The sequence below is a fragment of the Microcebus murinus genome, chromosome 12 (genome assembly GCF_040939455.1).
Source record: "Microcebus murinus isolate Inina chromosome 12, M.murinus_Inina_mat1.0, whole genome shotgun sequence".
Taxonomy (NCBI): domain Eukaryota; kingdom Metazoa; phylum Chordata; class Mammalia; order Primates; family Cheirogaleidae; genus Microcebus; species Microcebus murinus.
The window spans coordinates 61,754,221-61,779,226 of record NC_134115.1 but is presented as its reverse complement, the minus strand read 5'-3'; the positions used below and the strand labels follow the sequence as shown (position 1 = coordinate 61,779,226).

General features: G+C 46.4%; 1 protein-coding gene across 4 annotated transcripts in view; it reads left to right on the top strand.

Moving 5' to 3' along the window:
• The window catches only part of TRIM14 (tripartite motif containing 14), a 31,587-nt gene extending 11,929 nt beyond the window's left edge, over window positions 1–19,658 (top strand). For all 4 annotated transcript variants that reach the window (XM_076008863.1, XM_012769033.2, XM_076008864.1 and 1 more), the window contains exons 3-6: window positions 8,404–8,637; window positions 12,208–12,370; window positions 14,281–14,373; window positions 18,556–19,658. In XM_076008863.1, the coding sequence (XP_075864978.1) occupies window positions 8,404–8,637; window positions 12,208–12,370; window positions 14,281–14,373; window positions 18,556–19,091 (1,026 nt within the window). In that variant the 3' untranslated portion in view covers window positions 19,092–19,658. The remainder of the gene's footprint in view (window positions 1–8,403; window positions 8,638–12,207; window positions 12,371–14,280; window positions 14,374–18,555) is intronic.
• Window positions 19,659–25,006: the final 5,348 nt, after the last annotated feature.

Here is a 25,006-nt window from a genome sequence, read left to right as displayed (position 1 = left end):
GGAGTCAAGGAAAAGCAAAAACCAACCTCACAGGGGCAGACCACATTTGGTGGAGGCGGGGGCTTCTATGATTTAGGGGGCCTCTTTGAGAGCAAGAACATAAAATTACAGACAAAATTAGGTGCAAGACCATGAAGGGGCCCTGCAAGTGAGGGGCCTCGAGGCTCTGGTTTCCTTTGCTGTGTGGCAAATCTCTGGTCCCTCTGCATCAGCTGCCATTCTCTGGGAGGAACTCTCCAAGTGCAAATTGCCTTAAACAGAGCAAAATACAGCCTAAGGAATATGCAAAGATCTCTTTAGGTTTCACTGCCATGTTGAAACTAAATAGGGTATAAATTGTTCCATAAATATGTGCTTTCTTCAAGTTACTCCCTTCCTAATGATTTTTATTTAAATAGATTCTGTTCTGTCTGAATTTGCAGGGTTGTAAAAAAAAAAAAGAAAAAGAAAAAGGTAATTAAAAAATAATAAAATAGATAAATAGACTCCGTGTAGTGTTTTGAATGGGAAGTTGAGCCTGATGATGTTGTGAGCAGCCATTTAGACAAAGTTGTTGCATTTTTAGGGGCCTTTTGTGTGAACTTGGGCCAGTCCCCTCCCTCCCAGCCTCGGCTGCTCCCGCCTTGCAGTGAGGGCTGGGGTGGGATCCCACCGTCAGAGAGGAGGAGTGGCTCTGACTGTGGGAATAGCTGGCACCCAGTCCTTCCTGCCACCAGGCCAGCCCACAGAATGGGCCCCCCCACTAGCCCAGTGCCCATTCTCCCTCAGATGTCTTCACACCCCAGTATGCTGGGGACCGCTGTGGTTGACACTGTGGCCCCAGCTTAATTATTAATAGTGTCCCTCCTATCTTCAAGAGCAGCACTCTGGACTCTGGAAGATAGATCCTATCCAGAGGATTTGGGAAGTGAAAGTTGACACATTTGCAGGGATGGGGGAAGGGGCTTGGGCTGTTCAGCCTGAGGAACAGGTTCACTGTCTCCAAGTCTCTGAGCAGATATGGTTAGGGGGCCAGAAGGAAAGAGAGTGCAGGGTCCACGGGAGGGTCTGCAGCAGGTTTCACCTTAATCTAAGGAATGGTTTTCTTTCTTTTGAGACAGACCCCTGCTCCCATCCCACAACATTTTAACTTTCTACAAATTTATAGGAAGTAGCAAAGATAGATCAGAGAAGTTTTGTGTACCTTAACCTAGTGTGCCCCGAGGGTTACATCTTACATAACTATAGTACAACATCCAAAAATTGGTAGCATATGTAGTTTTATATCAACTTACCACCCGTGTAGATTCAAAGAACAACCACTGCAAGCAAAATGCAGAATATTCCATCATTGCCAAGATCTACCTCCTGCTACACCTTGATACTCACCCCCACTGTTTTTCTCCAACAGTCCCTAACCCCTGGCAATCATTAATTTGTTCCCTATCTCTGTAATTATGGCATTGAAAGATGTCATAAAAATGGAGTCATACAGTATGCGTGACCTTCTGAGGGTTTTTTCGCTCAGCATAACGCCCTGGGGACTCATCCAAGCTGTTGCTTGTTGGGTTTATCAGCAGTTCATTCCTGTGGACTGCTGAGGGGTAGTACTCTAGCCATCCCATAGTATGGAGAATGTAACACTGGTTTCTTCCTTTTTTTTTTTTTTTTTTCTTTAAACCATTCAACTATTATAGGTCATTTGGTTGTTTCCAGTTTGGGCCTATTACAAGTGAAGCTTCTTTGGACAACTGTGTACAGGTTTCTGTGTGGACATAATTTTTCATTTCTCTGGGATAGATGCCCAGGAGTGCTGTTGCCAGGTCATGTGATACTTTCATGTTTCATTTTTTAAGAAACTGCCAACCCATCTTCCAGAGCAGCTGTGCCATTTTACTTTCCCACCAGTGATGTATGAGAGACAGTTTCTCTGCGTCCATGCCAACATTTGGTATTGTCACAACTTTTTATTTTAGCGTTTCTGATATGAGTGTAGTGATAGCTCATCGTGATCTTAGTTTGCATTTCCCCAGTGGCTAGTGATGTTGAACAGCTTTTCATGTGCTTATTTGCCATCCATAAATCCTCTTTGGTGAAATGTTTCTTCGTATCTTTTACCCATTTCCTAGCTGGATTTGTTTCTTACTGTTGAGTTTTGAGAATGGTCTGTATGTTCTAGAAATGAGTCCTTTGTCAGATATGTGGTTGGCGAACATTTCCTCCCAGTCTGTAGTGTGTCTTTCATCATCTTAACAGAAAGTTTTTGATCTTGGTTAAGTCAAGTTTATCAGTTTTTTTCCTTTTATGGATTGTTCTCTTGACATTATCATGTCCAAGAACTCTTTGCCTAGTCCTAGGTTCCAAAAATCTTCTTTTTTTTTTTTTACAAAAATTTCAAAGTTTTACATTTAAGTTCATAATTAATTTTGAGTTAATTTTTGTATAAGGTATGAGATTTAGTTCAAGACTGTTTGGAGGTTTTTCGTTTGCTTGCTTGCTTGGATATCCAGTTGCTCCAGCATCATTTGTTGAAAAGACTAGTCTTTCTCCATTGAATTGCTTTTGTCAAAAATCAGTTGGCCATACTTGTGCGGGGCTATTTCTGGGTTCTCTATTTGGTTTTGACACCTGAGAATTTCCCTTTTTTGTTCGTTTCATTGTTTATTTTATTTTGAGCTTGTCCATATAATTTTTAAATTCACTTATCAGCATTTCTCTCTGTATGAAGTAGGAAGAGGGATTTTCTGTGTCAGTTCCTTCTTCCTTATTGACTAAAACTGTATGTCACTTTATATGTGGGTTTTTGCTGTTTGTTTAAGATTCTAACACTTCCCTTCGTCATTAAAAGTTCTTTTTTTTTTTTTGAGACAGAGTCTCGCTTTGTTGCCTAGGCTAGAGTGAGTGCCTTGGCGTCAGCCTAGCTCACAGCAACCTCAAACTCCTGGGCTCAAGCGATCCTACTGCCTCAGCCTCCCAAGTAGCTGGGACTACAGGCATGTGCCACCATGCCCGGCTAATTTTTTCTATATATATTAGTTGGCCAATTAATTTCTTTCTATTTATAGTAGAGACAGGGTCTCGCTCTTGCTCAGGCTGGTTTCGAACTCCTGACCTTGAGCAATCCACCCGCCTCGGCCTCCTAGAGAGCTAGGATTACAGGCGTGAAAAAGTTCTTTTTTAATGTCAGTATTAGAAGCTGTATATTCATTCCATTTTAGGGATCTAGCATGATTTATTAACCATTTACCTAATGTCAAACATTTAGATCATTTCTGGATAGTACCTTGATTTATTTTCTTTAGAACACAGTCTTGGAGGTGACAAATCTGCAAAAGGCACAAACGTGTGTAAGGACCCTAATGCCTTCTTTTGAATTGGGGCAGGCGTAGCTTGTGGCAGAGAGGTCTAGGACAACCATTCTGCTCAATACTGACTTATGTAGAGGCAGTGCTAGGGAAAAAGCCATTTTCTTGAAAACTAATCCATGAAACAACTTTGTAAACAAATTAACATCAATAGAATTCATACATGGTCCAAAGTCTGCTGTTCAAAAGCCAATGACCAGGCCTAACCAATTCCTTTCTAGAGAACCATTAAAAAGGACTTGGTCATCAATCCCTAACCAACACCCATGAAATGATTTTCTCTTACAATCTTGTTTTCGTTTTTGTTTTTGTTTTTTGAGACAGAGTCTCACTCTGTTGCCTGGGCTAGAGTGCTGTGGTGTCAGCCTAGCTCACAGCAACCTCAAACTCCTGGGCTCAGGCAATCCTCCTCCCTCGGCCTCCTGAGTAGATGGGACCACAGGCATGTGCCACCATGCCTGGCTAATTTTTTCTATATGTATTTTTAGTTGGCCAATTAATTTCTTTCTATTTTTAGTAGAGATGGGGGTCTCGTTCTTGCTCGGGCTGGTCTTGAACTCCTGACCTTGAGTGATCCTCCCACCTCGGCCTCCCAGAGTGCTAGGATTACAAGCATGAGCCACCACGCCCAGCCTCTTACCACCTTGTTAATAGGCTGATTGGTTCCTCCATTGTGGCACCTCAAGGGGTGCTATGGTCTGAATGTTTGTCCCCTCCAAAACTCATGTTGAAACTTAATCCCCAATGTGGCAGTATTGAGAGGTGACTGGGTCATTACGCAGTGACTGGGTCATGAGGGCTCTGCTCTCAACGGATTAATCTATTCATGGATTAATGGGTTAATGGGTTGTCACAGGAATGGGACTGTGGCTGTATAAGTTAGCGTGCTCAGCCCCTTGCCATGTGATGCCCTGCGCCACCTCAGGACTCTGCAGAGAGTCCCCACAGTGAGAAGGGCCTCAGCAGATGCAGCCTCTCCACCTTAGACTTCTCAGCCTCCATAACTGTAAGAAACAATTTCCTTTTCATTATAAATTGCCCAGTTTCAGGTATTCTATTATATGCAACAGAAAACAGGCTAAGACGGGGCCCCGTACATCCAGGCGTAGGGAAAATTCAACACTCAGCCTGCTCCCCTAACTTTTTACTCAAACTGGGACTAGATGACAATATAGCAGAGTGACTGTATTCTTAATGAATCTTCCAAATTTTCTACCATGAGCTCTTGATACTTTTATAAATGAAAAAATAAATGTGTGTATATATATACATATAGATACATAGATATATTTAAGATTGGTTACTGAGTTGAATTGACAGACATAGTTAGGGATTTGGAGTGTGTATAGGCTGTCAGAGCTGAAATAATTTGTCATTGGTTGCTTAGCAAGGTAGGACCCGGGGCCACAGTGGTATCCATCAAGTCCACCCAGGAAGATAGAAGCCATGATGACGGTTTCAGACAGAAGAGATTAATGCAGGGAACGGTGACACAAGCATAGAAGAGCCAACTGGAAGATGGTGAGGCAGGCAGCACCTGCAGGAAGCCACCTCTACCCCTGGGCTGGTGCTAGCAGAGTGCAGGGGCCAGGGCCACCTAAGCAAAAGCTGAAACCAGAGTGGGCCTGTTCTGTGGAAGCCAGAGGGTAGAGGGGCTTCAGAGGGGCAGCCACTCGTGGAGACAGTGCCCTGGCTGCTCCCTTGTCCTCACCCCTGGATCTCCCTTAGTTCTTCCTCCCATTGAACACACCTAGCCTGAAGGAGGATCCTGGAAATGCAGCCTGCAGGGCTCAGCCCCTCTGCCCTAGAGAGTAGAGCTGGGCACAGGCAGGAAATGGACCTATGTCACAGACCCAGACTGGCACCGGACCCAGAAACCCTGGGGGGGAGAATAAATAGCCTCAGTCCCTGGCTCTGTGCCTTTCCCTGTGACCTACAAGAGCTGTAGGATCTGAGCCACAGAATGGGTCAGAGGACCAGTGGGTGACATTAGCTGGCCTTTGCCAGGCTGGGAATGGGAAGATGAGGACCCAGCCTGGCTACGCTGCTGACCTTGACAATGCCCCTGGTCTCCACACCTCACCTCCTCCTGCTGGCCGCTGCCACTGTAGAGTCTGAGAGGTTCCAATACTAAAGTGACCTGGCTAGGGGTTGGACAGCACGCCTCCCCTCCCTGGTGGTGTCTCATGAGAGGCGCGCATAGCAGGGTTGTCCGAGGTCATGCTGAGTTTTCAGCAAAACTGAAACAGCTTCCATTCAGCTCCTCACTCGCCCCAGAACCCAGAGCTGGATTCATGGTGCAGCCAGCACTCCATGTGCCAATCCCTCAGCCTGTGCTGACCAGGGATTCATGGCTGGTCGGTTCTTCCTCTCCCTAGACCTTCCTCAGCTAGACTCCATCTGGCCCTCACCCAGCTGTGTCCAAACCCCAGCTCGGATCAGTTGGGATCCAGTTTCGCTTTGAACCAAAGCCACCCATACTAGACTGTGTACTTCCTTGTTTCATTACCATCATTCTCTCTCCCTGCCCCCTTCGTATTGCATAACCATTCTCATATGCTAACACCTTAAGTTTTCTGGTGGCTGTTTTCAGATAGTTATCCCTGCACTGAGAGTTAGAACAAGGTGTAGTGTCATTAAGCTTCTTTTGTATATTCTTTACACAGTATATCTGTAGAAACTGCTTGGAGAATAGCTTGGTTGGGAGAAGATATTTGCCCTCTTGATTTCTCTAAAAGGGTCCTTTATTTACTTATGTTGCCTCCAACATGTGTTCATAAATCAAGGGTTTGGAATGCATTTTTTTTCTTCATTTGATCATTCAGTAAGATATATTCGGGGTCTAGGCTCAGTGACCCATTGCAACCATGTTATAAATGTGAACTGATTCCCAGGCTAGCCCAAAGCCAGTTTAATCCATGAGGCCTGTGGTATGAACTAGCCTCAGACCCTATCCATTGCCTAGAGCAGGTGTCCTCAAACTACGGCCTGCGGGCCACATGCCGCCCGCCTAGGACATTTATCCGGCCAGCCAGGTGTTTTTGCTGCTGCTGCCTGTCCTGCTTAGCAGCCGACTCGTCCCAGGCCCACAGTGCGCACTCTCCAACGGTCTGAGGGACAGTGACCTGGCCCCCTGTTTAAAAAGTTTGAGGATCCCTGGCCTAGAGCATTGTATAGGAAACACAGATTTAGGAAACTCAGCTCCCGTCTCCTGCCAAACCACATGTGGTCCCACTAAGAAGATAACATGGTGTCACCTGGGCAACAGAGTGAAACCCTGTGTCTTAAAAACAAAATTCTTCCAATCTAATAGTCAGAAACTATTTTCCTATTATAGTGCTCACTTCCTTGATTGCCGAGTAGCTCTTCATATGTTTGTTTGCATTTGCATATCCTTGACCTACTTTTTAATTAAATTATTTTTATTAATACTATATATTATGGAGAGTATGTTTATGTAGTTTGTGACCTGTCATGTAGCTTTGTTTACAGTGTCTTCGTATTAAATAAATTTTTATTTTTCATGTTATAAAAACTGCTGATGTCTCCCTTTTTGCTATTTGAGATTTGGGTTCCATTTATGGAGGTCTCACTCATGGAGGACTTCCTCTCCCAAATTGATTTAAATAGTTGTTTTGTATTTCATGCTAATAGATTTATCATTTGAGGTTTTTATGTACACTGCTTGAATCTATCTGGATTTTCTTTTTTGTTTGTTTTGTTCACCTTTTATTATGAAAAACCTCAAGTATATACATGTGTTATTTTGAAGCAAATCCCATACACACCCTTTCATCTGTAGAAGTTTCAGCATATTCTATATAAAAGATAAGTACTCATTTTTTAAAATACACAACCAGCCAGGTGTGGTGGCTCATGCCTGTAATCCTGGCACTTTTAGGAAGCTAAGATGGGAGGATCACTTGGCGCCAGGAGTTTGAGACCAGCCTGGGCAATGTAGTGACACTCTATCTCTATAAAAAAATTAAAAAACAATTAAAAAGCACATAACCATAGTATAATTACACATCTAAGAAAATTAATGACAAGTCGTTCCTTAATATCATTAAATATCCAATCAGTGGCCATATTTCCAATATAAATGTCACATTTAGTTTGAATTGGGAGTGAAATAAAGTAAAAATGCAATTGGCTGATATATTTTCAAATTGATAGCTGTGTTCCTCTGTCCTCTATATGTCCTCTAAATTGTGTCTTTTAGTTAGACACAATCTAGACAATCTAGAGGCATGATCAAATTCACATTTGCACTTTTTGGCAAGCCTCGTTCATAGTGGGGTTCCAATCTGAATTTATTTTTGTATGTGATATAAGGTAGGAACTTAACTTGTTTTTTTCCCCCAAATACATGGTTAATTACATGTTATACCAGTGTCAATTACTGAATAGTTCATTTTTTCCTTCCAGTAATTTGAAATGCCACTGTTATGTCACCCTCCTTCATGCCCCCCTTCACATACACCCTTCTCTATATAATTTGGGTCCTTGTTAGAGCTCCTGCTCCTTATTTTGTGCTCTTGATCATTTTTTCTGTGCTTGAGCCACATGGCTTTACACCTTGTAGATGTACAGTTTGTTTTGTTATCTACTAAAGCAGTTTTTTTCTTTATTGATCATTTTAAAGCAATTTGACTTTTCTTGTGCTTATTCTTCTGCATAATAATTTAATAATTTTTAATATGCACGTTAAGATTTTGATTCTGATTTCATTAAATTTTTAGACTTAGAGACAAATAGCATCTTTATAGAAATGAATCTGCCCATTCAGGGATATGGTTTTATTGGGTTTCTTTTCAGATATCTTGCTATTTTCCCTCCTATTTTATAAAGGATTTCTGTTTCTCCATGCATTTTTCAACTGATGATGGCTGGTACTTAGGAAAGCTTTGGTTTCCATAAGTCGATCTTATATCTGATTGGCCACCTTGCTGAACTTGCTTTTTTGAGGTTATAATTTTTTTTCCATGTTGATTATTCTGGATTTCCTGGTTGGTAAACATATCCTCTGAAACTGTTCTGTTTTTTTTTTCCCCCCTAGGCTCATGCAGAGTCAAGTAAAACCTGGCTGACGGGGAAATTCTCTGAACTCAGATTACTGCTTGATGAAGAGGAAGTGCTGGCCAAGAAATTCATTGATAAAAGCACGCAGCTTGTCCTCCAGATGTACCGGGAGCAAGCTGAGTCTTGCAGGGAGCAAATTGACATCATAAATGATCTCTCCAACAGGGTCTGGAGCATCAGTCAGGAGCCCTGTCCTGTCCAGCGGCTGCAGGTAGTGTTGGGATTTCTGCTTACAAGCTGCCACCTGCCATTTCCGCTCAGTTATTGTGGCTTTGAGCACAGTATGAACACACTAAGCAAATATGCAGAGAATTGCCTTGTCAGCACGTAGACTTCCTCACCCCCACACAATTGGCCAGAAAATAGACATTGTTCAGAAGATAATATACATCTTGGACTAATTAAATAATGTTAACAGCCATGGGGCCTCTGTGTTCTGAGCACTTTATGTATCTTATCTTAGCTCTGATATTCACTAGAACTCTGCAAAATGGATATCCTCACTCCACTGTATGAATGACAGATTGCAGCTCAGGGGGGTGAAGTGACTCACCCAGGCTCACATAGCTGGTAGGTGGCAGAGCTGGAATGTGAAGCCAGGTCTCTCTGACTATAACCCCACAACACAGTTTGCCTGGCCCTCTGCCTATATAGTCTTAAATTGAGACACCCATCCTGATAAGGCATGTGTGCTTTTAGCTACTGAGCAAATTTCAAAAGCTGAGTCATAGTTTGCCCAAGGGGGAGAGAAGGATGGTACTCCTTAGCCACTGGGCTTTGCTGAGAAAGAGGCTAAGAATTAGCCCCTGTCATGGTCATTGCTGCATTTAATGAAAGCATGTTGTTAAGGATGATATTCCCGTCTTCAAGGAACCATGGGAGAAATTCCTGTTTGGTGTCAATACCTCTATACATTCTCCTGTGCACTGGGATTTCCACTAATATAACTCTTCCAGTTTCCTTCTTTGTGTTGGCTTCTGGGAATCTCAAATCCAAATCTGTTTCAGCTAGCTAAGCTAAGACTTCATGGCATATGTTTTGTGTCTGGTTTTCTCTTTGCTTCATTATTCTCTCTGTATAAAAAATCTTGCAGCATTAGATGACCTTTGTAACTTTAAAGGCTATGGGACAAGGAAGGATATAACTAAAGGTGACACTGAATCTAACCACAGATTAGCATGGGCTTTGGCTGGAAAATAAGACAGACAAATGAATCCATCAGTACAAAACCAGCCAAGCCAGTCCCCTGGTGAATATTTCCACTTTTGTACCATCTTGTGTCCTCAGTTAGTTCAACCTGTGTCTCACTGTCAGCTATTTCATCCAAATTCTAGGCACAATGCGCATTGTACTTTAAGAAGGGCAAGGTGCACAATGCCCTACATTTGTTTGTTTCTTTTTAAATGATGGTAATTTTTAAGGATACCTAATACAAAGAAATGCTTCCATGGAGAAGAATGCTATCCTCACATCATAAAACGCATTTCCAGGGTTTTGTCATTTCTGATTTTAATCATTCATCATTCCTTTCTTCTGTTTGTTCATTCATCTATTCATCAATTCATACTGAGCCAGGCTGCCTGCTGGACATTAAGAGCTCATAGCTGGCTGGGGAGACAGGCTGAGAAACAGTTATATACAATATAGCTTAAGCAAGCTAGTAAAAGTATGTCCAAGAAATGCCTAACTCTCTGTGTGTGGGGGGGAGGGCAGTCTGGGAGGACTTCTAGGAAGAGGTGATGACGGAGCTGGGTGCTGGAAAATGAGTGGGAGCGCACTGGGTATGTACAGAGGGACGAAGCAGAGAGGACATCCCAGGCAGAAAGAAATTATGTCCATCCAAGAGTATGGCAGGCTGAGAACTACCTGGGGTACAGCCTGGCTTGGGGAGGAGTAGGGGTGTAAAGCAGGGGGTATTGGCAGATGCGGCTGGATCGGGAGGTCAGGGTTAGTTCAGGAAGGGCCTTATGTGCCAGGCCACAGAGCTTAGACTTTGTCCTATAGAGAGATAGGAGCCAGGGATATGTTTTTAACCAAGGAAAGAGACCATTAATGTGGTCAGGTTAGTGCTTTAGAAAGATCACTGGGTGACAGAGTGAAGGATGGACTGGGGAGGCAGGACTGGAGGCTGGAAGGGAATTTGGGAGGAGGCCACGACATCCAGGAGAGAGAGGAGGGTGGCCTGGACCAGGGCAGGGGCAGTGAGGATAGGGAGAGACAGGCAGGTTCAAGAGGTGCGACAGGAATGGTGAGTGGAAGTGGGGAATGAGTCAGGAGAAACCAAGATGATGCCTGGTTTCTGGCTTGAGAGATGGTGGCTGTTCTCTGAGTCTGCAAAGGCAAGAAGCAGCTGTGCTCAGTTTCATTCATTCATTTATTCCATCACAAATATTTATTGAGAACCTACTATGTGTCAGGTGCTGTGCTAGCTGCTGGAGTTTGGGGTTACCGGGTGGTGGCATTTGTCCTCTCATGGCCCCCAGTCCTACCCCACCCCTTTGTTCTCTGAGCCACCCTCCTACCTCCCTGGAGCTGCATCCTGCTCTCCCTGCTAGTGTCCTAACTCTGGCCACTTACCTCCAGCTCTCTGCGTGTGACCTTAACTCTGGTTCCCACAAAAATGAGAATGGACTCTAGACCCTCCGCCTTCTAGGCTAGATGGGGCATGGAGGCCATCCCACTGCCCCCTCCCAAGGCACAGCATCCTGCCAAGTGGGGCCTGCCTCTGCCCAACACCCGGGTGCCAGGCCACCCTCTCTCCCTGCTAGGGCCCCCATCTGCCCATCACTTCTCAGGCAACACCGCTGCCTGCCAAGACCTGCTCACCCGGGGCAGTCTGCTGCCTCCCAACGCCTTGCCCAGGACAACCCCTCAGAAAGTGCAAATTCAAGAACCCACAGTAACTGTTCTCAGCAAGAAAGGCGTTTAGGAAAGAACTGGGTAGCTCACAGGCTCTCCAGGGGCCCAGAGAATCCAGGTGGAAGACAGGGCAACAGGGATGAAGTCCAGGCCACAGCAGGGGTTTGTGCCATGTAGACCCCAGTGCACCCCTGCTGGGCAGGACTTCACAGCTCACACTCCTGACCCAGAGCCTCCACCACTGCTGTCCCCAGGAGCCACATGCTGCTGTCACTGCCTTCACCTTCACCTTCAAATCCAGGCTTTGGGGTAGGGGCGTCTTGTCACATGCCTGCAGCACGGATGCAGAGGGACGGGGAGAGTGAGTTTCCTACCTTGTGCGTAGCAAAGCCGCACAGCACAGGAAGGTATTTAAGAGGTGCTTTCCAGGCAGAAAACAGGATGCATGAAACAGGCCCTCTGTGGCAGCCACACCCCTCCGTCAGCCCTCCAGCTGAGCTCTCCAGAGTCCTTGGCTTCCCACTTGGGACACATCTTCCTGCTCCCTCCTTAGCACAAGCCCCAGGGCTCCTTCCCCAGGAAAACTGGGCCCTCACCCTGTTTGCACCTAAGGCACACCCCTGTCACAGGGGAGGGCCCCTGTGTCAGCCCATCAGCCCCTTCACAGCTGGCATGGGGTGGGGGGGCATGAACATGGAAGGAGGGAGGAGGGGATCCTCAGGGCCAGCACTACACCCAGCCTCCGCGTGTCTCCCCCCTTGGTCTGCTGCATGGGCTTTCCAGGGGCCCGGCCTGGGCTGACTGCAGGTGCCAGGCAGGGTGGGGCCTGGGTGTGCTGCGTGGGTCTGCCCTGGGTGCGCAGTGGGGCAGGGACACGGCCTGCAGCTCCCAGTGCCACCCTGACCCCCGCGTGCCCTCACAGGCGTACACGGCCACCGAGCAGGAGATGCAGCAGCAGATGTGCCTTGGCGAGCTGTGCCACCCCGTGCCCCTGTCCTTCGAGCCCGTCAAGAGCTTCTTTCAGGGCCTCGTGGAAGCCATGCGGAGTACGTTACAGACGCCTATGGACGTTCGCATTAAGGAAAGTAAGTCGCCATTCGACCCACTTTGTGCCCTTAGCTCTCCTAGCACCCTTTAGCCCTGAGACAGCTGTGAAAACTGTCACCCTAAGTCATGTCTCTCCCACTCAGAGGCCCTGGGCCAGGCGGGCCTGGTGCCCAACCCACCCTCACAACTTCACCTCCTACCCCTCCCGAGGCCGGGTCCGGCCTGTCTGCAGCCACACTGTCCTGCTTCTGCCCCTCAGACTGCCCCCGGGATCCTGCCACGCCGAACTTCGCCTGCTCTGGGCTCCCAGCTGGAATGGCCAATGCTTCCTCCTCCTCTGGCTGCTCACTCCCTCTCCTGGCCATCTCCCCTCTGTCCTCCCCCCAGGGCCTGTCATGTCCTGCCTGGGGGTGTTCATGAGATGTCCCTCGCAAATGCCTGAAGGGCAGCGGGAACCACTTTGGGTCTAGCTCCGAGGTTCTGAGGTCCCTGCAGGGCCTGGCACAAAGCAGGTGTTCAGAAATATTTCTTCCTTTCATTCATTCATCCATCTCTGCTGTTGTGATTCATTCGGAACATGCATTGAGCCCTATAACGTGCGGGGCACAGCAGGGCACAGAACAAAGCTCCTTTTCCTTTGTGGTGCTCACAGTCTTCGGGGCAGGGGAGACAGACAACGCACAAACGTGTCAGGCCGTGAGAACTGCTGTGAGGAACCGGAAAGCAGGGCAAGACAGATGACAGAAGACGGGAGAGTGACAAGGAGGAGCTGTTTTATGCGGGCCGTGGGGAAGACCTCTGAGAAGGGGAAACGCAGGGTGACATGACAGAAGCATTCTGCAGGCTCTGTGGGTCTGAAGGGCAGGAGAGCACAGTGTCACAGGCACGGCCTCTGGAGCCAGGCCACCCAGGCTCCCTGCCCAGGTCTCCAACCCCGCTGTCTTGGGCAAGGCACCTCACTTTTCTAGCCTGGTTCCACACCTGCGAAATGGAGACCATAATATAGTCTTCTCTCGTGGGTGGTTGGGAGGATTAAATGAGTTCTTGTCCATAAAGTGCTCAGGCATAATTAAGCACTATGTGAGTGTTAGCTGTTATCACTGTTCTGCTGTTACATCGGGGGAGTGTTCTAGACAGAGGGGAAAGGAGTGCAAAGGCCCTGAGGCCTGTTGAAGGATTGGCAAAGGGGGGGTGGAAGGGAGTGGATACGGTGCAGTGAGGCCAGAGGAGAGAGAGATCAAGGAGGCTGCAAGGATTCCGGCCTGGGACCGAGCAGAAGGAAGGTGTCCTTTTCTGAAATGGGAAAGAGCATTTAGGATTAGCGGGAACGAGGTGTTTGGACCTGTTAGATTTGAGAAGTTTGACCTCCTATGTGGGGGTATCATACAGGCAATTGGATGTAGGATTCTGGAGTTCTGGGGAGAGGGGAGAGGCGTTCACCTAGGCGTGGGTTTCCCGCCCGTGACAGTGCGGGGAGTGATGGGGGCGGGGAAGGGCCACCTCAGAAGAGCTGGTCAGGGAAGGCAGGTCTGGGAGGTGGCGAGGGAACTCTAGCCCAGACAGCTGGCAAGGGGAAGCATGGTTCCAGGCAGAAGGGACAGCAAGTGCCTAGGGCTCCCAGGTGCTCCCCCTGTACCCTCTTTTTGGGATAGGCTCCAAGCCTTTTTTCTTTCTGAGGACTCAGCTCTGATTTCTTGTGTTCCATCTTTGCCCTGGCATTTGCATGTCTGCTTTGAAGTTGCTCCCATCCCTGAGTGCTGCCCCAGCTGACTTCACTTGTTGTCCTGGAGTTTTCCTGTTGCTGTGAATTTGCATTTCCTACTTAAATTTGCAAGTGATTCTTGGGGAGCGATTAAGCGACTCTCTCCAGTTTTGCAGTATTTTTAGTCTGTCTTATTTGTGCTGCTTACGTGAGCACCACGCACTCATTTCTCACAATTTGTCACAGACATGAACTGCCAACTCTCTGGCTCCTCCAGCACCAAGCCAGGAACCCTGTTGAAAATCAGCCCCTCACCTGAGCGATCGCTCTTCTTAAAATGTAAGACCCTGGGAGTGGGGAGAAGGTGGCGAGGGTGGGATGCTGGGCGGAGGAGGGTCATGGCAATGGAGGCCCCCCTTTTTTCTTGTTAAGGAACCCAATGGTTTTCTTTAAACTTTTATTATTAGTTTTAAAGGCATGTAAAGTAATACATGTTCATTGTAGAAAAATAAGAAAACAAAAGACAAAAGAAAATTACTCATAATCTCTCTCCCATAAATAATTAACTATTATTATTTGTCCTTTTAGCTTTTGTTGGCATATCTAATATACATATAATGATATATTTAATATATCTCTTTTTTTTGAGACAGAGTCTCACTCTGTTGCCCGGGCTAGAGTGCTGTGGCATCAGCCTAGCTCACAGCAACCTCAAACTCCTGGGCTCAGGTGATCCTGCTGCCTCAGCCTCCAGAGTAGCTGGGACTACAGGCATGTGCCACCATGCCCGGCTAATTTTTTCTATATATTTTTAGTTGTCCAGTTAATTTCTTTCTATTTTTGGTAGAGAAGGGGTCTTGCTCTTGCTCAGGCTGGTCTCAAACTCCTGAGCTCAAGCAATCCTCCTGCCTCAGCCTCCCAGAGTGCTAGGATTATAGGCATGAGCCACCGCGCCTGGCCTGGACATGCATTCTTAAAAGTAAATTTACACAAATCAAAGGTGTGCATCTCAATGATTGCTTAAAAGTAAACACATTCAATAACCTCCTTCAGATCAAGAAATGGAAATTTCCACTCCCCAGAAGGCTTCCTCATGTCCCCTCTTATTTACTTTCTCCAAAGGGTATCTATTTTCCTGACTTCTAACACTGTTACTTTTGCCTGTTTTTAAGCTTTATATATAACTAGATCATTCAGACTATATGTTTTCATTCAACATAGTATTTATGAGATTTACCTATATTATCATGTGTAGCAGTAGTCTGTTCATTTTCACTGCTGTATAGTGTTCCATTATTGTATGGGTGTAGCACACTTTATTTATACTACTGATGGACAGTTGGATCGTTTCAGTGTTGCCTGTTGTGAATAATGTTGCTATAAAATTCTTGTGCATGTCTGTTTTTTTTTTTTGAGATGGTAGTCTCGCTATGTTGCCCAGGTTGGTCTTGAACTGCTGAACTCAAGCAATCCTCCCATCTCAGCCTCCCAAGTAGCTGGAATTACAGGCGTGCACCACTGTACCCAGCTTGTGTATGTCTTTTGATGCATATATGCATGCATTTCTGTTGGGTATTTACCCAGAGTGGGAGAAAATGATGCCCACTATAACCACTTCTATTCAACATTGTTCTAGATGTCATAGACAGTACCTCAAGGCAACACAAAGAAATGAAAGGCAAATAAGAATTGAAGATGGAAAAAAAAAGAGTTTATTCTTAGATGATATGAATTATAGAAATCCCACATAATCTAAAGATAATTTAGAAGTCCTAAGTGAATTTAGAATAGCTGCTTGATATATCAGTACACAAAAATCAATTAAATTTCTGTATATTGGCAATTGACAATTAGAAAATAAAATTTTAAAAATAAATAAATCTAACAGATGATGTGTAAAACTTCTCCACAGAAAACACCACAACATTACGCTGAGACAGTAATAACAGCTTAAATAAAAGGAGGGATATACCACATTCATGTACTGAAATACTCACTGTATGCTTCCTGTAGCTGCTGTAACCAAGTACCACAAACTTGGTGACTTAAAACACAAACCTATTCGATTACAGTTCTGTAGGATGGAAGTCCAAGACGAATCTCACTGGGATGAGAGCTCTCAGGAGGCTCTAGAGGAGAGTCCATTTCCTTGCCCTTTCCGGCTTCTAGAGGCTGCCTGAATTCCTTGGCTCAGGACACTTTCCTCCATCTTCAAAGCCAGCAATGGCCCAACTCTCTGGCCCAGAGTGGGAGAAAATGATGCCCACTATAACCACTTCTATGCACACTATAACCATTCTTCTATGGTCACATGTCTGTCTAACTCTCTTCTTCTACCTCTTCCACTCTTAAGGGCACTTGTGATTACTTTGGGCTCACCTAAATAATCCAGACTAATTTCCCTTTCTTAAAGTCAGCTAATTAGCAACTGTAATTCCTCTTTGCCGTGTAACCTAACATTCACAGGTTCCAGGGATTAGGATGTGGACAACTTTAGGGGGCCATTCTTCTGCATACCACACTCACTATTGTAAAAATATCAGTTCTTCCGAATTAATCTATAGATTCAATTGTAATCGTACTCAAAATCTCAGGAAATTTTTTCTTTGTAAGTGACAAGCAGATTTTAAAATGTTTGTAGAAATAAAAGGGTGGAGAACAGCCAAGACTATCTCAGAGAAGAACAAAATGGAAATTTCAGAATCATATTTACACATGTGGTCACTTGACTTATGACAGGAATGACATGATAGTACAGTGGGGAAAGGAAAATCCTTTTGATAAATGATACTGGTCAATTGGATATCTATATGGGAAAAAAATGAATCTTGATGTCTATCTCACACCAGTAACAAAATTAGAGGCTCTAATATGAAAGAGAAAACAACAGAGCTTTTAGAAAGTAATGCAAGAGAAACCTTCATAATCTTGGGGTAGGCAAAAGTTTTAAAAATGGGATACAAAAAACACTGACCATTTAAAAAATTGATAAAGTGGACTTCAATAAAATTAAGAGTTTCTCTTCATCAAACCACTCAAAGGAGGTGAGTGTGGTGGTGCACACCTGTAGTCCCAGCTACTCAGGAAGCTGAGGCAGGGAAGATTGCTTGAGCCCAGAAGTTCAAATCCAGCCTAGGCAACATAGAGACCCCATCTCTTAAGAAAAAAAAAAGCCTTAGAGTGGGAGAATATATTTGCATTCAGAAACAGATACTCAACAAAATACTCACCCTAAATTTGTAGAGTTTCTACAAATCCCTAAGTAAAAGACAATTAATTTTTAAAAATCACCAAAAGACTTGAACAAGCATTTCACAAAGAAGGATATCTATATGACCAGTAAAGATATGAAAAGGGCCAGGTACTGTGGCTCACGCCTATAACCTAAGCACTTTGGGAGGCTGAGGCAGGAAGATCACTTGAGGTCAGGAGTTTGAGGTTGCAGTGAGCTCTGATAACACCACTGTTCTCTACCCAGGTATCAGAGTGAAACTCTGTTTCAAAAAAATATATATATGAAAAGGTGTTCAACATTAGTCATCAGAAAAATGCAAATTAAAACCTCATGAGACAGCACTGCATACCCACCAGAATGGCTAGAATTTCAAAAACTGATCATACCAAGGTTGACAAATATGTGGATAACAAGAATTTCTCTTACATTGCTGTTAAGAGTGTAAACAATTCAGAAAACTGTTTGGCATTTTCTACTTGGCATTTTCTACTAAAGCTGAACGCCCTACATAACCCTATGATCCAGACTTAAAAAAAAAACAACTTCATGTTTACATACACGATATAATGCAAAGAGAAATGTTAATGAGATTAAATCACTACAAACTTTCTGAAGGACAATTTGGCAATATTTATCACAGGCCTTAAAATAATCATACCCACTGACCCAGCAATTCCTCTTTCAGGAATATACCCTAAAGAAGTAATCAGATACATAAAAATATAATCCTCTTAGTATTTCCAAAAGCTTTTTAAGAAGCCTAAACACTTAAAACAATAGAGGATTAAATTATAATGTGTCCATACATCAAAATCTTAGAATCATCACTAAAATGCTCATGTGAAAGAATATTTGATGTGGTAAAATTGTTCCTATCAACAAATTTTAAAAAGCAGATTGTGTAAGAGTATGTATGGTATGATACCAATCTGCAGAAAAACTATAAAACGGCATGTTGTGGGGGGGATAATTGGAAGGACAAACACCCATGTTAGTAACAGGATTGCTTTTTAATTAAATTCTTAGAAATTGGCAATTCCGTGGTAAAAAATTCAAATGGTGTAAAGGGCGTACGGTAGAATTTTCTCCCCTTCCCTTGCCCCTAGCCACCTCCCCAGAGGCAATGGGATAAAAGGGGAGGCTTCCAACCTCTCCCTGGGCGGCCTAGGCGTCTTCCCCTTTTGTACCCCGCGCGTGTGCCAGGGCGGGCGGCAAGGGGGCGGGCGTGCGGGGCGCAGAGCTGGCCCCGCCCACCAGGCTTGGCTCCGTGTCCCCGCCCCCCGCAGACGCGCGCACGCCCTCGCTGGAGCCGGACACGATGCACGCGCGCCTGCGCCTCTCGGCCGACCGCCTGACTGTGCGCTGCGGCCTGCTGGGCCGCCTGGGCCCGGCGCCCGCCCCGCAGTTCGACGCGCTCTGGCAGGTGCTGGGCCGCGACTGCTTCGCCGCCGGCCGCCACTACTGGGAGGTGGACGTGCAGGAGGCGGGCGCCGGCTGGTGGGTGGGCGCGGCCTACGCCTCCCTGCGGCGCCACGGGTCCTCGGCCGCCGCCCGCCTGGGCTGCAACCGCCAGTCCTGGTGCCTCAAGCGCTACGACCTCGAGTACTGGGCCTTCCACGACGGCCAGCGCAGCCGCCTGCATCCCCGCGAGGACCCCGACCGGCTCGGCATCTTCCTGGACTACGAGGCCGGCGTCCTCGCCTTCTACGACGTGACGGGTGGCATGAGCCACCTGCACACCTTCCGCGCCACCTTCCAAGAGCCGCTGTACCCAGCCCTGCGGCTCTGGGAAGGGACCATCAGCATCCCTCGGCTGCCTTAGGGGCCAAGGCCGGCGTGACCTTCCCCGGCCCTCTAGTCTCACCTCGAGCAGAGTGGCTGGTCTACTTCCTACTTTCTAAGCCCTTCTCTCTGCCCCAGCCCTCCCCCACAAATGGCGCCCAATGCTGTGACCGGTCCCCCTCCCAGGCTAGTTTCAAACATATCCTAAACACACGCTGCTGCTGCTCTCTTATCAGACCTCCCGACACACAGACGCCACTATTGTCACACTACACTACTTTTAGTCCAGGGTCCTGAAGGTGACATATGCACAGGTGAGCCCTAAGCATGCTGACCTTGTCTGAATACATTAGGCTCAGCCTGAGAACCTCCTCCCTCCTACAACATGTGAACCTGGCACATAGTAGGCACACAGTAAATATCTGTGAGCGAACAAGAGTCACCCGGCCCTGCTCTTCTATCCCTTAAGGTCCCTTGGATCTGCCTCCTTTCCACCGTCTTCAGCTTGTCCACGTCACCTCCCTCCAGAGCAGCTGCAAGAGCTTCTCAACGCTCCCTGGCCTGAACAGTCTCTCATCCTCATCTACCACGCTAAAACCAGACTGAGCTATCTAAAACCTCACTTAACCTCTTAGAACTTTGAAGAGGCTCCCAAGGACTACATGGAAAAACAAAAAACAAGCACTTTCCCTCAGCATTCAAGGCTTTTCTAGTCTGCCCGAGACCACTTACCCTCATCTAGCTCCTGCTGCTCTTCAGAGACCCTCCAATCAGAAGTGTGAGTCACATAGTTCTCTCTCTGCACCCTTGGCCTTTGCTGCTGTCCTCCTCACGCCGCACAGCCCCGAATTTGTAGAGGAAAACCTTCTTGTCTGCTTCAGTCTTACTCAGACCACAAGAATCTCTCTTACAAATCCAGGACCTATCTTTCCAACTAGATTGCAAGCTTTCGGAGGGCAGCTATGTCCACCTACACCCTCCTGACCCTGCAAAATTCAGAGAGTCCCTTCCTTCCCAAGCAGTGAATTTTAACCAGCAGGTGCCTATCACTGACTCACAGAACAGCTGAGCTGGGAGGGCTTCACGGATCACCCCGCCTGACCTCAGTGTACACTGGGGGAGACTAAGGTCCTAAGAGAACTCTAGGGCTGCTTACAGTTACCCATGGTGATTCAGGGCTGAGCCAGGCCTGCAGCCTAGACCTGCCGTGCCCCACCCACCAGCCCCCAGGCAAGTGTCTGACCTGTCCCCGGCCCAGTCTTCAGGTCTAGCTTTCTACTGGGAGATTTTACTTACCCATTTCTCAAGTGATGTTGGGAAGGAATCAGCAGGGACTATTGCTAAGCAACCACTGGCAGTTTTCCCCACTGTCTTGGGACAAAAAGGAGATGAGTTAAGTGGGGTTTGAGCAGCCCCAGCCAGACATCCCTATGCTCCTCAGATCCCTCAGACCAAGATGTTGCCAAGGAAACCCAGAGAGCCCAGCTTTCTGCAGTGAAGTGACAGAAACAGAGGAGCTCTTCTATCAGGGAGAGGTAGGTCCCCTTCCCAGGTCCTGTGCCTTGGTTCTGAAGGCTCAGCATCCTGATTTGTCAATTCCCTAGGCAGTTTTGGAGTCTCACTGTGTTAAAGTGTCTTCTTAGGTGCTTGGTGGAAGGACAGTGGGAGGGTGAGGAAAACGCAAGGCTGAATCCTCCTCATGGTGTAAGGAGACTCTCAATGCATTAATTAGTTTGAATTAAATAAAACTGTCCATTTTCAATAGTTTTTGACTTAAAAATGGTGCTTTCATATGGGGCAAGATAATACAGGAATACAAGACACCTCAAAAGTGCCTTTACTTGTAACCAAATAACTTAAAACTCTAGCTGGCTAGGTGTCTAAATATTATGATTCAGAAATCCTGAGAAAAGGGGAAATTAGTTCTACTAATTAAAATGCTAATTAATTTGGGAATTGCCCAGAGCTGAATTGTGATGGGCAGAGGACATTCCTGATAGAGGGAAGTTAGTACACTTGACCACACATCTCTGTCCACCCCTGAAGACCAAAGCCTGTTCCCAGGCCCATGGCTACAGGGGCCAAGTAATAAGACAGTTCTCACTGTCTTGCAGCGCTGTGCTCACGCTTTACAGCTGAACTCTCTTGACCCTCACATCATGCCTTGGGGGTAGAAAGTTATCCCAGGTCTCCACAGGGAAAAATGGAGACCCAGAATGAGTCACTTGCCTAAGGTTGCACAGCTAGTAGTGGAGCTGGGTTCTAGGCCCAGGCTGAGCTCCAGGTCTGTGCTCATGTCTGCCAGGCCCCTACTGCTCAGGGTGGATGCAGCTGGTCTCTGGCCAGCGCCTGCTCACTGTGGCCCCCTCTCATTGAGTTACTGCCTCTGATGCTTTGCTTCTGCCTGGTCACTCCATGGGACTTGACTTTACCTTTGGATTACCTTCCTTGGGACCTGAGATGAGGCTTTATACCCAGAGGGGGACTAGTTAGAGTTTGGGATTCACATAGAAACAAAACTGGACTATACAGGCTGAAAACTGGCTGTGTGCCAAAGCCTCTGCTAGCCAGAAAACTGTGGTCTCAGCCCATAATCAACGGTGTGACCTCAGGCTAGTCACTTTTTACTTGTCAGAGACATCTGTAAAATGGGAGTAAAGACACTACCAGTGCTGTGAGACTCAAATAGGCCAAAGGTTATGAACTTGCCTTAAAAACTGTAGTGCTGTATTGTGCCAGGAACTGTTAGCATCCCCAGTGGAGTTCCCATCGTACTGTCAGAGTGCCGAGACAACTGATACTCCCAGCTGCAACCTGGCAGTAGCAGGAGCCTCCCTGAATATTCTCAGCGTAGGAATGAAGCTTCCTTGGGGTCCGTGACTATCGGGTACTGTCAATTTACCTTATTCTCTGTCAGATTTTAATTTGTAGATGAAAATTCTTTATTGAAATGGCAAATTACTTCCAGATATTTTTAAATGACAGCAGTTTTCTAATATGTGGTTTAATAAAGCATGAATATTGTCTCTTTTAACCATGCCCTTCTTCACTGGGAGTTCATGTTGCTTCAAGTAAGTACATAGCACCCAGGCCTGGACAGGCCCCCGCCTGTCACCCATTCCTTCCACAACTTTCTGGTGGTAGTCAGCTAATCCCAGATTGGATGTTCCCGGTAATGAAGAGTTCACTACTTCTGAAGGTAACTCAGTAAGTTCTTGCTTAAGTGGAAACAAACCCTGACTCCCAGCCATCCCTATCCAAGATAGTATTATGTAGCTTTTGGCATCTTTGTGATCATCCTTTAGCAACAGTGAAGCTATTTGTAGTCACTTCCTCAGATTTCAGGGACCTTCCCTTCCCTATTCTATCTAATCTCTTCTGTTTCTGCAATTCCACTTTGTCAGGGAGCAGGAGACCGTGATGTCAGCCTAGTGGAGGTGCAGCCTAGTGGAGGGCACACAGAGGTGGCCGTGCACTGCCAGGGCCTGGTGGGCGGAGGAGTCAGTACATGATGAGGGGACAACTTGCTCACGATGGCAAGCTACACTCGACGGGGAGTAAGCATGAGAGTGAAGGGCCCAGATCTGATTCTACCATGTCCTGCTCAGAAACCTTCCATGGCTCCCCACTTCCCATAGAACAAAGTCCAACTGAGCCGGGTTTTAAGCCCTTCCTTCCCCATGTGTCCACTCCCTGCTAACCCATCACTTGCTAGTCCTTAGGCACTCTGGGCATTTCCCAAGCCTGTGCCCCAAATTGCACGATTCCTCAGTCACTTCCTGACCTGCAAGGTTGAACTAAAGTGTCAGCTGTTCCAGGTGGTATTCCCTGGCCAATGCGCCCTCCCTTTCCCATCCCCACTCCTGTCTCAGCTCCTGAGACAGGTAAATATCTCCAGTGTTCACCCACTTGGAGCACTGTTTGTGGAGGCACCAGCACCCCAAAGGCCTTGAATTCCTAGACAAGGACCGCCTGCTGCCTTGCTGTGTGCCCAGACTGCACCTCCCACCTGGCAGGGATGTTTTTTAGACCTGAGCTTCCCAACTCGAATGGGCAAGAAGTGTGCCCAGATATCAACCCTTCAGCCCTGTGGGCAACCTGGCACAGCATGAGGTGGCCAGCTGCTACCGGCTGCAAGCAACCCTGTAATTCCCCACACATAGCACACATGCTGTCATTTTCTCTAAGCTGTTCTGGACAACGGCCCTCCAGCTCAGTTCTCTCTAACACATTACACAGGCTTCTACTCAAAAGGCAGAGGTAAGTCCTGTGACCACAGTGCCTCTTCCAACTCAGCCTCCACTCGGGAAACCTAGCAGGGATTTAAAGGGCACCCTGGGCCCTTCTGATGTTCCAGTATGCCCAGACCTGGAGGTGACCCTCTAGTTCCCTGTTGGGAACTGCCTTCTGCACATTTTCGGCTAGAGCCTAGGCCAGGCCCTTCTCTCCCTTCCTTCCAGATCCATCTCCTGTTTCAAGGTCCTGGAACATACTACTCTACTACCATATTCTGTTTCTCTGCTTGTTAGGAAGTCTCGGGTATTTGCTTAAATGTCACCTTCACTACTGTTGTAGAAAAAAAAAGGCCATGGAATCAGAAATCGATTTACTCAACATCTGCTTATAAGGAAAAATAAAAGGGGGTGAACATCAGCCAGAAATTGATACTATCACACTTCAATTCTTAGCACGTCAATTTTACAGTTTCCCTTTTACACAAGTACACACAGGATTCCCACCCACCCAGACACACATGCTGTTCTAGAAATTGTTTTGATTCCACCCTGGATTTGAGCTTAAAAAAAAAAAAAAAAAAAAAAATAGAAATTGTTTTGGGATCCACAGGAGAGGGAGGCCCTATATTCAACAGGTAAAGAAACTTCAAAAGTCAAATTATATGCATTTGAAAAGAGACTCAAATATACACTTAGAAACAAGAGGAGTTATATAGTTATATAGTAAACAAGGTTAAATAAATATGAAAGATTAAGAAGTTGAAAATACATTTGAAAAAAATTATTAATCTCAGTACTGGTTCAAAACAAAGAGGAATATGACACTGAATCTCTATAAAAGGTTCATGCTTTTTGTTCAAGGAAGTAAAACAATCTTTTTTGTTAGCTGTGTTTGTAACTTTATAATATGTGACATAAAATTTTGTTGCTATGGAAGGGCTGATTTTAGGATTACCCTCATAATTAAAAATTGTAAGCTCCAAGCCCCTCATTCCCATCCCTTCCCCTTTACACTGATGTTTTCCCCTATTGCGCATATTGGCATCTGACATACTGTGTGACTGCTCACTGTGCTTATGGCTTACTGTGCATCTGCCCCCATCTGAATGCAGATTCCCTGAGGAAGGGTTGGGACACCACCATATCCTCAGTGCCTAAAGCACTGTGGCACATAGTAGGCCTTCAAATTTTGTTGAAAGAAGGAACATGTGCCATTTCCTTCTTTTTGTTCACAGAGATAAGAATGCTTTCTGCATTTCTTCGCCCACAAGATCCTTTGACCAATCCCTTTTCCAGTGATGAGTGACCACTGTACAATACTAACCAGACACAGAGCCCAAGGGCAGGAAGAGGGTAAGGGCAATGGAGAAGGCAGGCAGGGTGTAAGGAAGTGAGATCTGTTTGGCTTCACGGGGCATGGGAATGAAGACTTAAAGGAGAGGACCCGAGCAGCCGGTTTTTGCCTCCCTTTGCAGGCACACAGCGACTGGAGGGCATGGACTTGCTTTTGAGCCCACCTCTCCTCCTGTGCCAGCCACCTTGAAGCAGAGACTGCCTCATTTCCTCCTCTTATCTCTCCAGTGGGCTTGACACAGGGCCTGGCCCAGAAATATCTGCTGTGTAAGGAGGGGCTGGTGGTGGTGGATGAACGCCAGGTCTCTGGAGACCACCACTCCTGCCCAACTCCCCCACCCAACAGCACCAGCAAGGCAACTGAGAA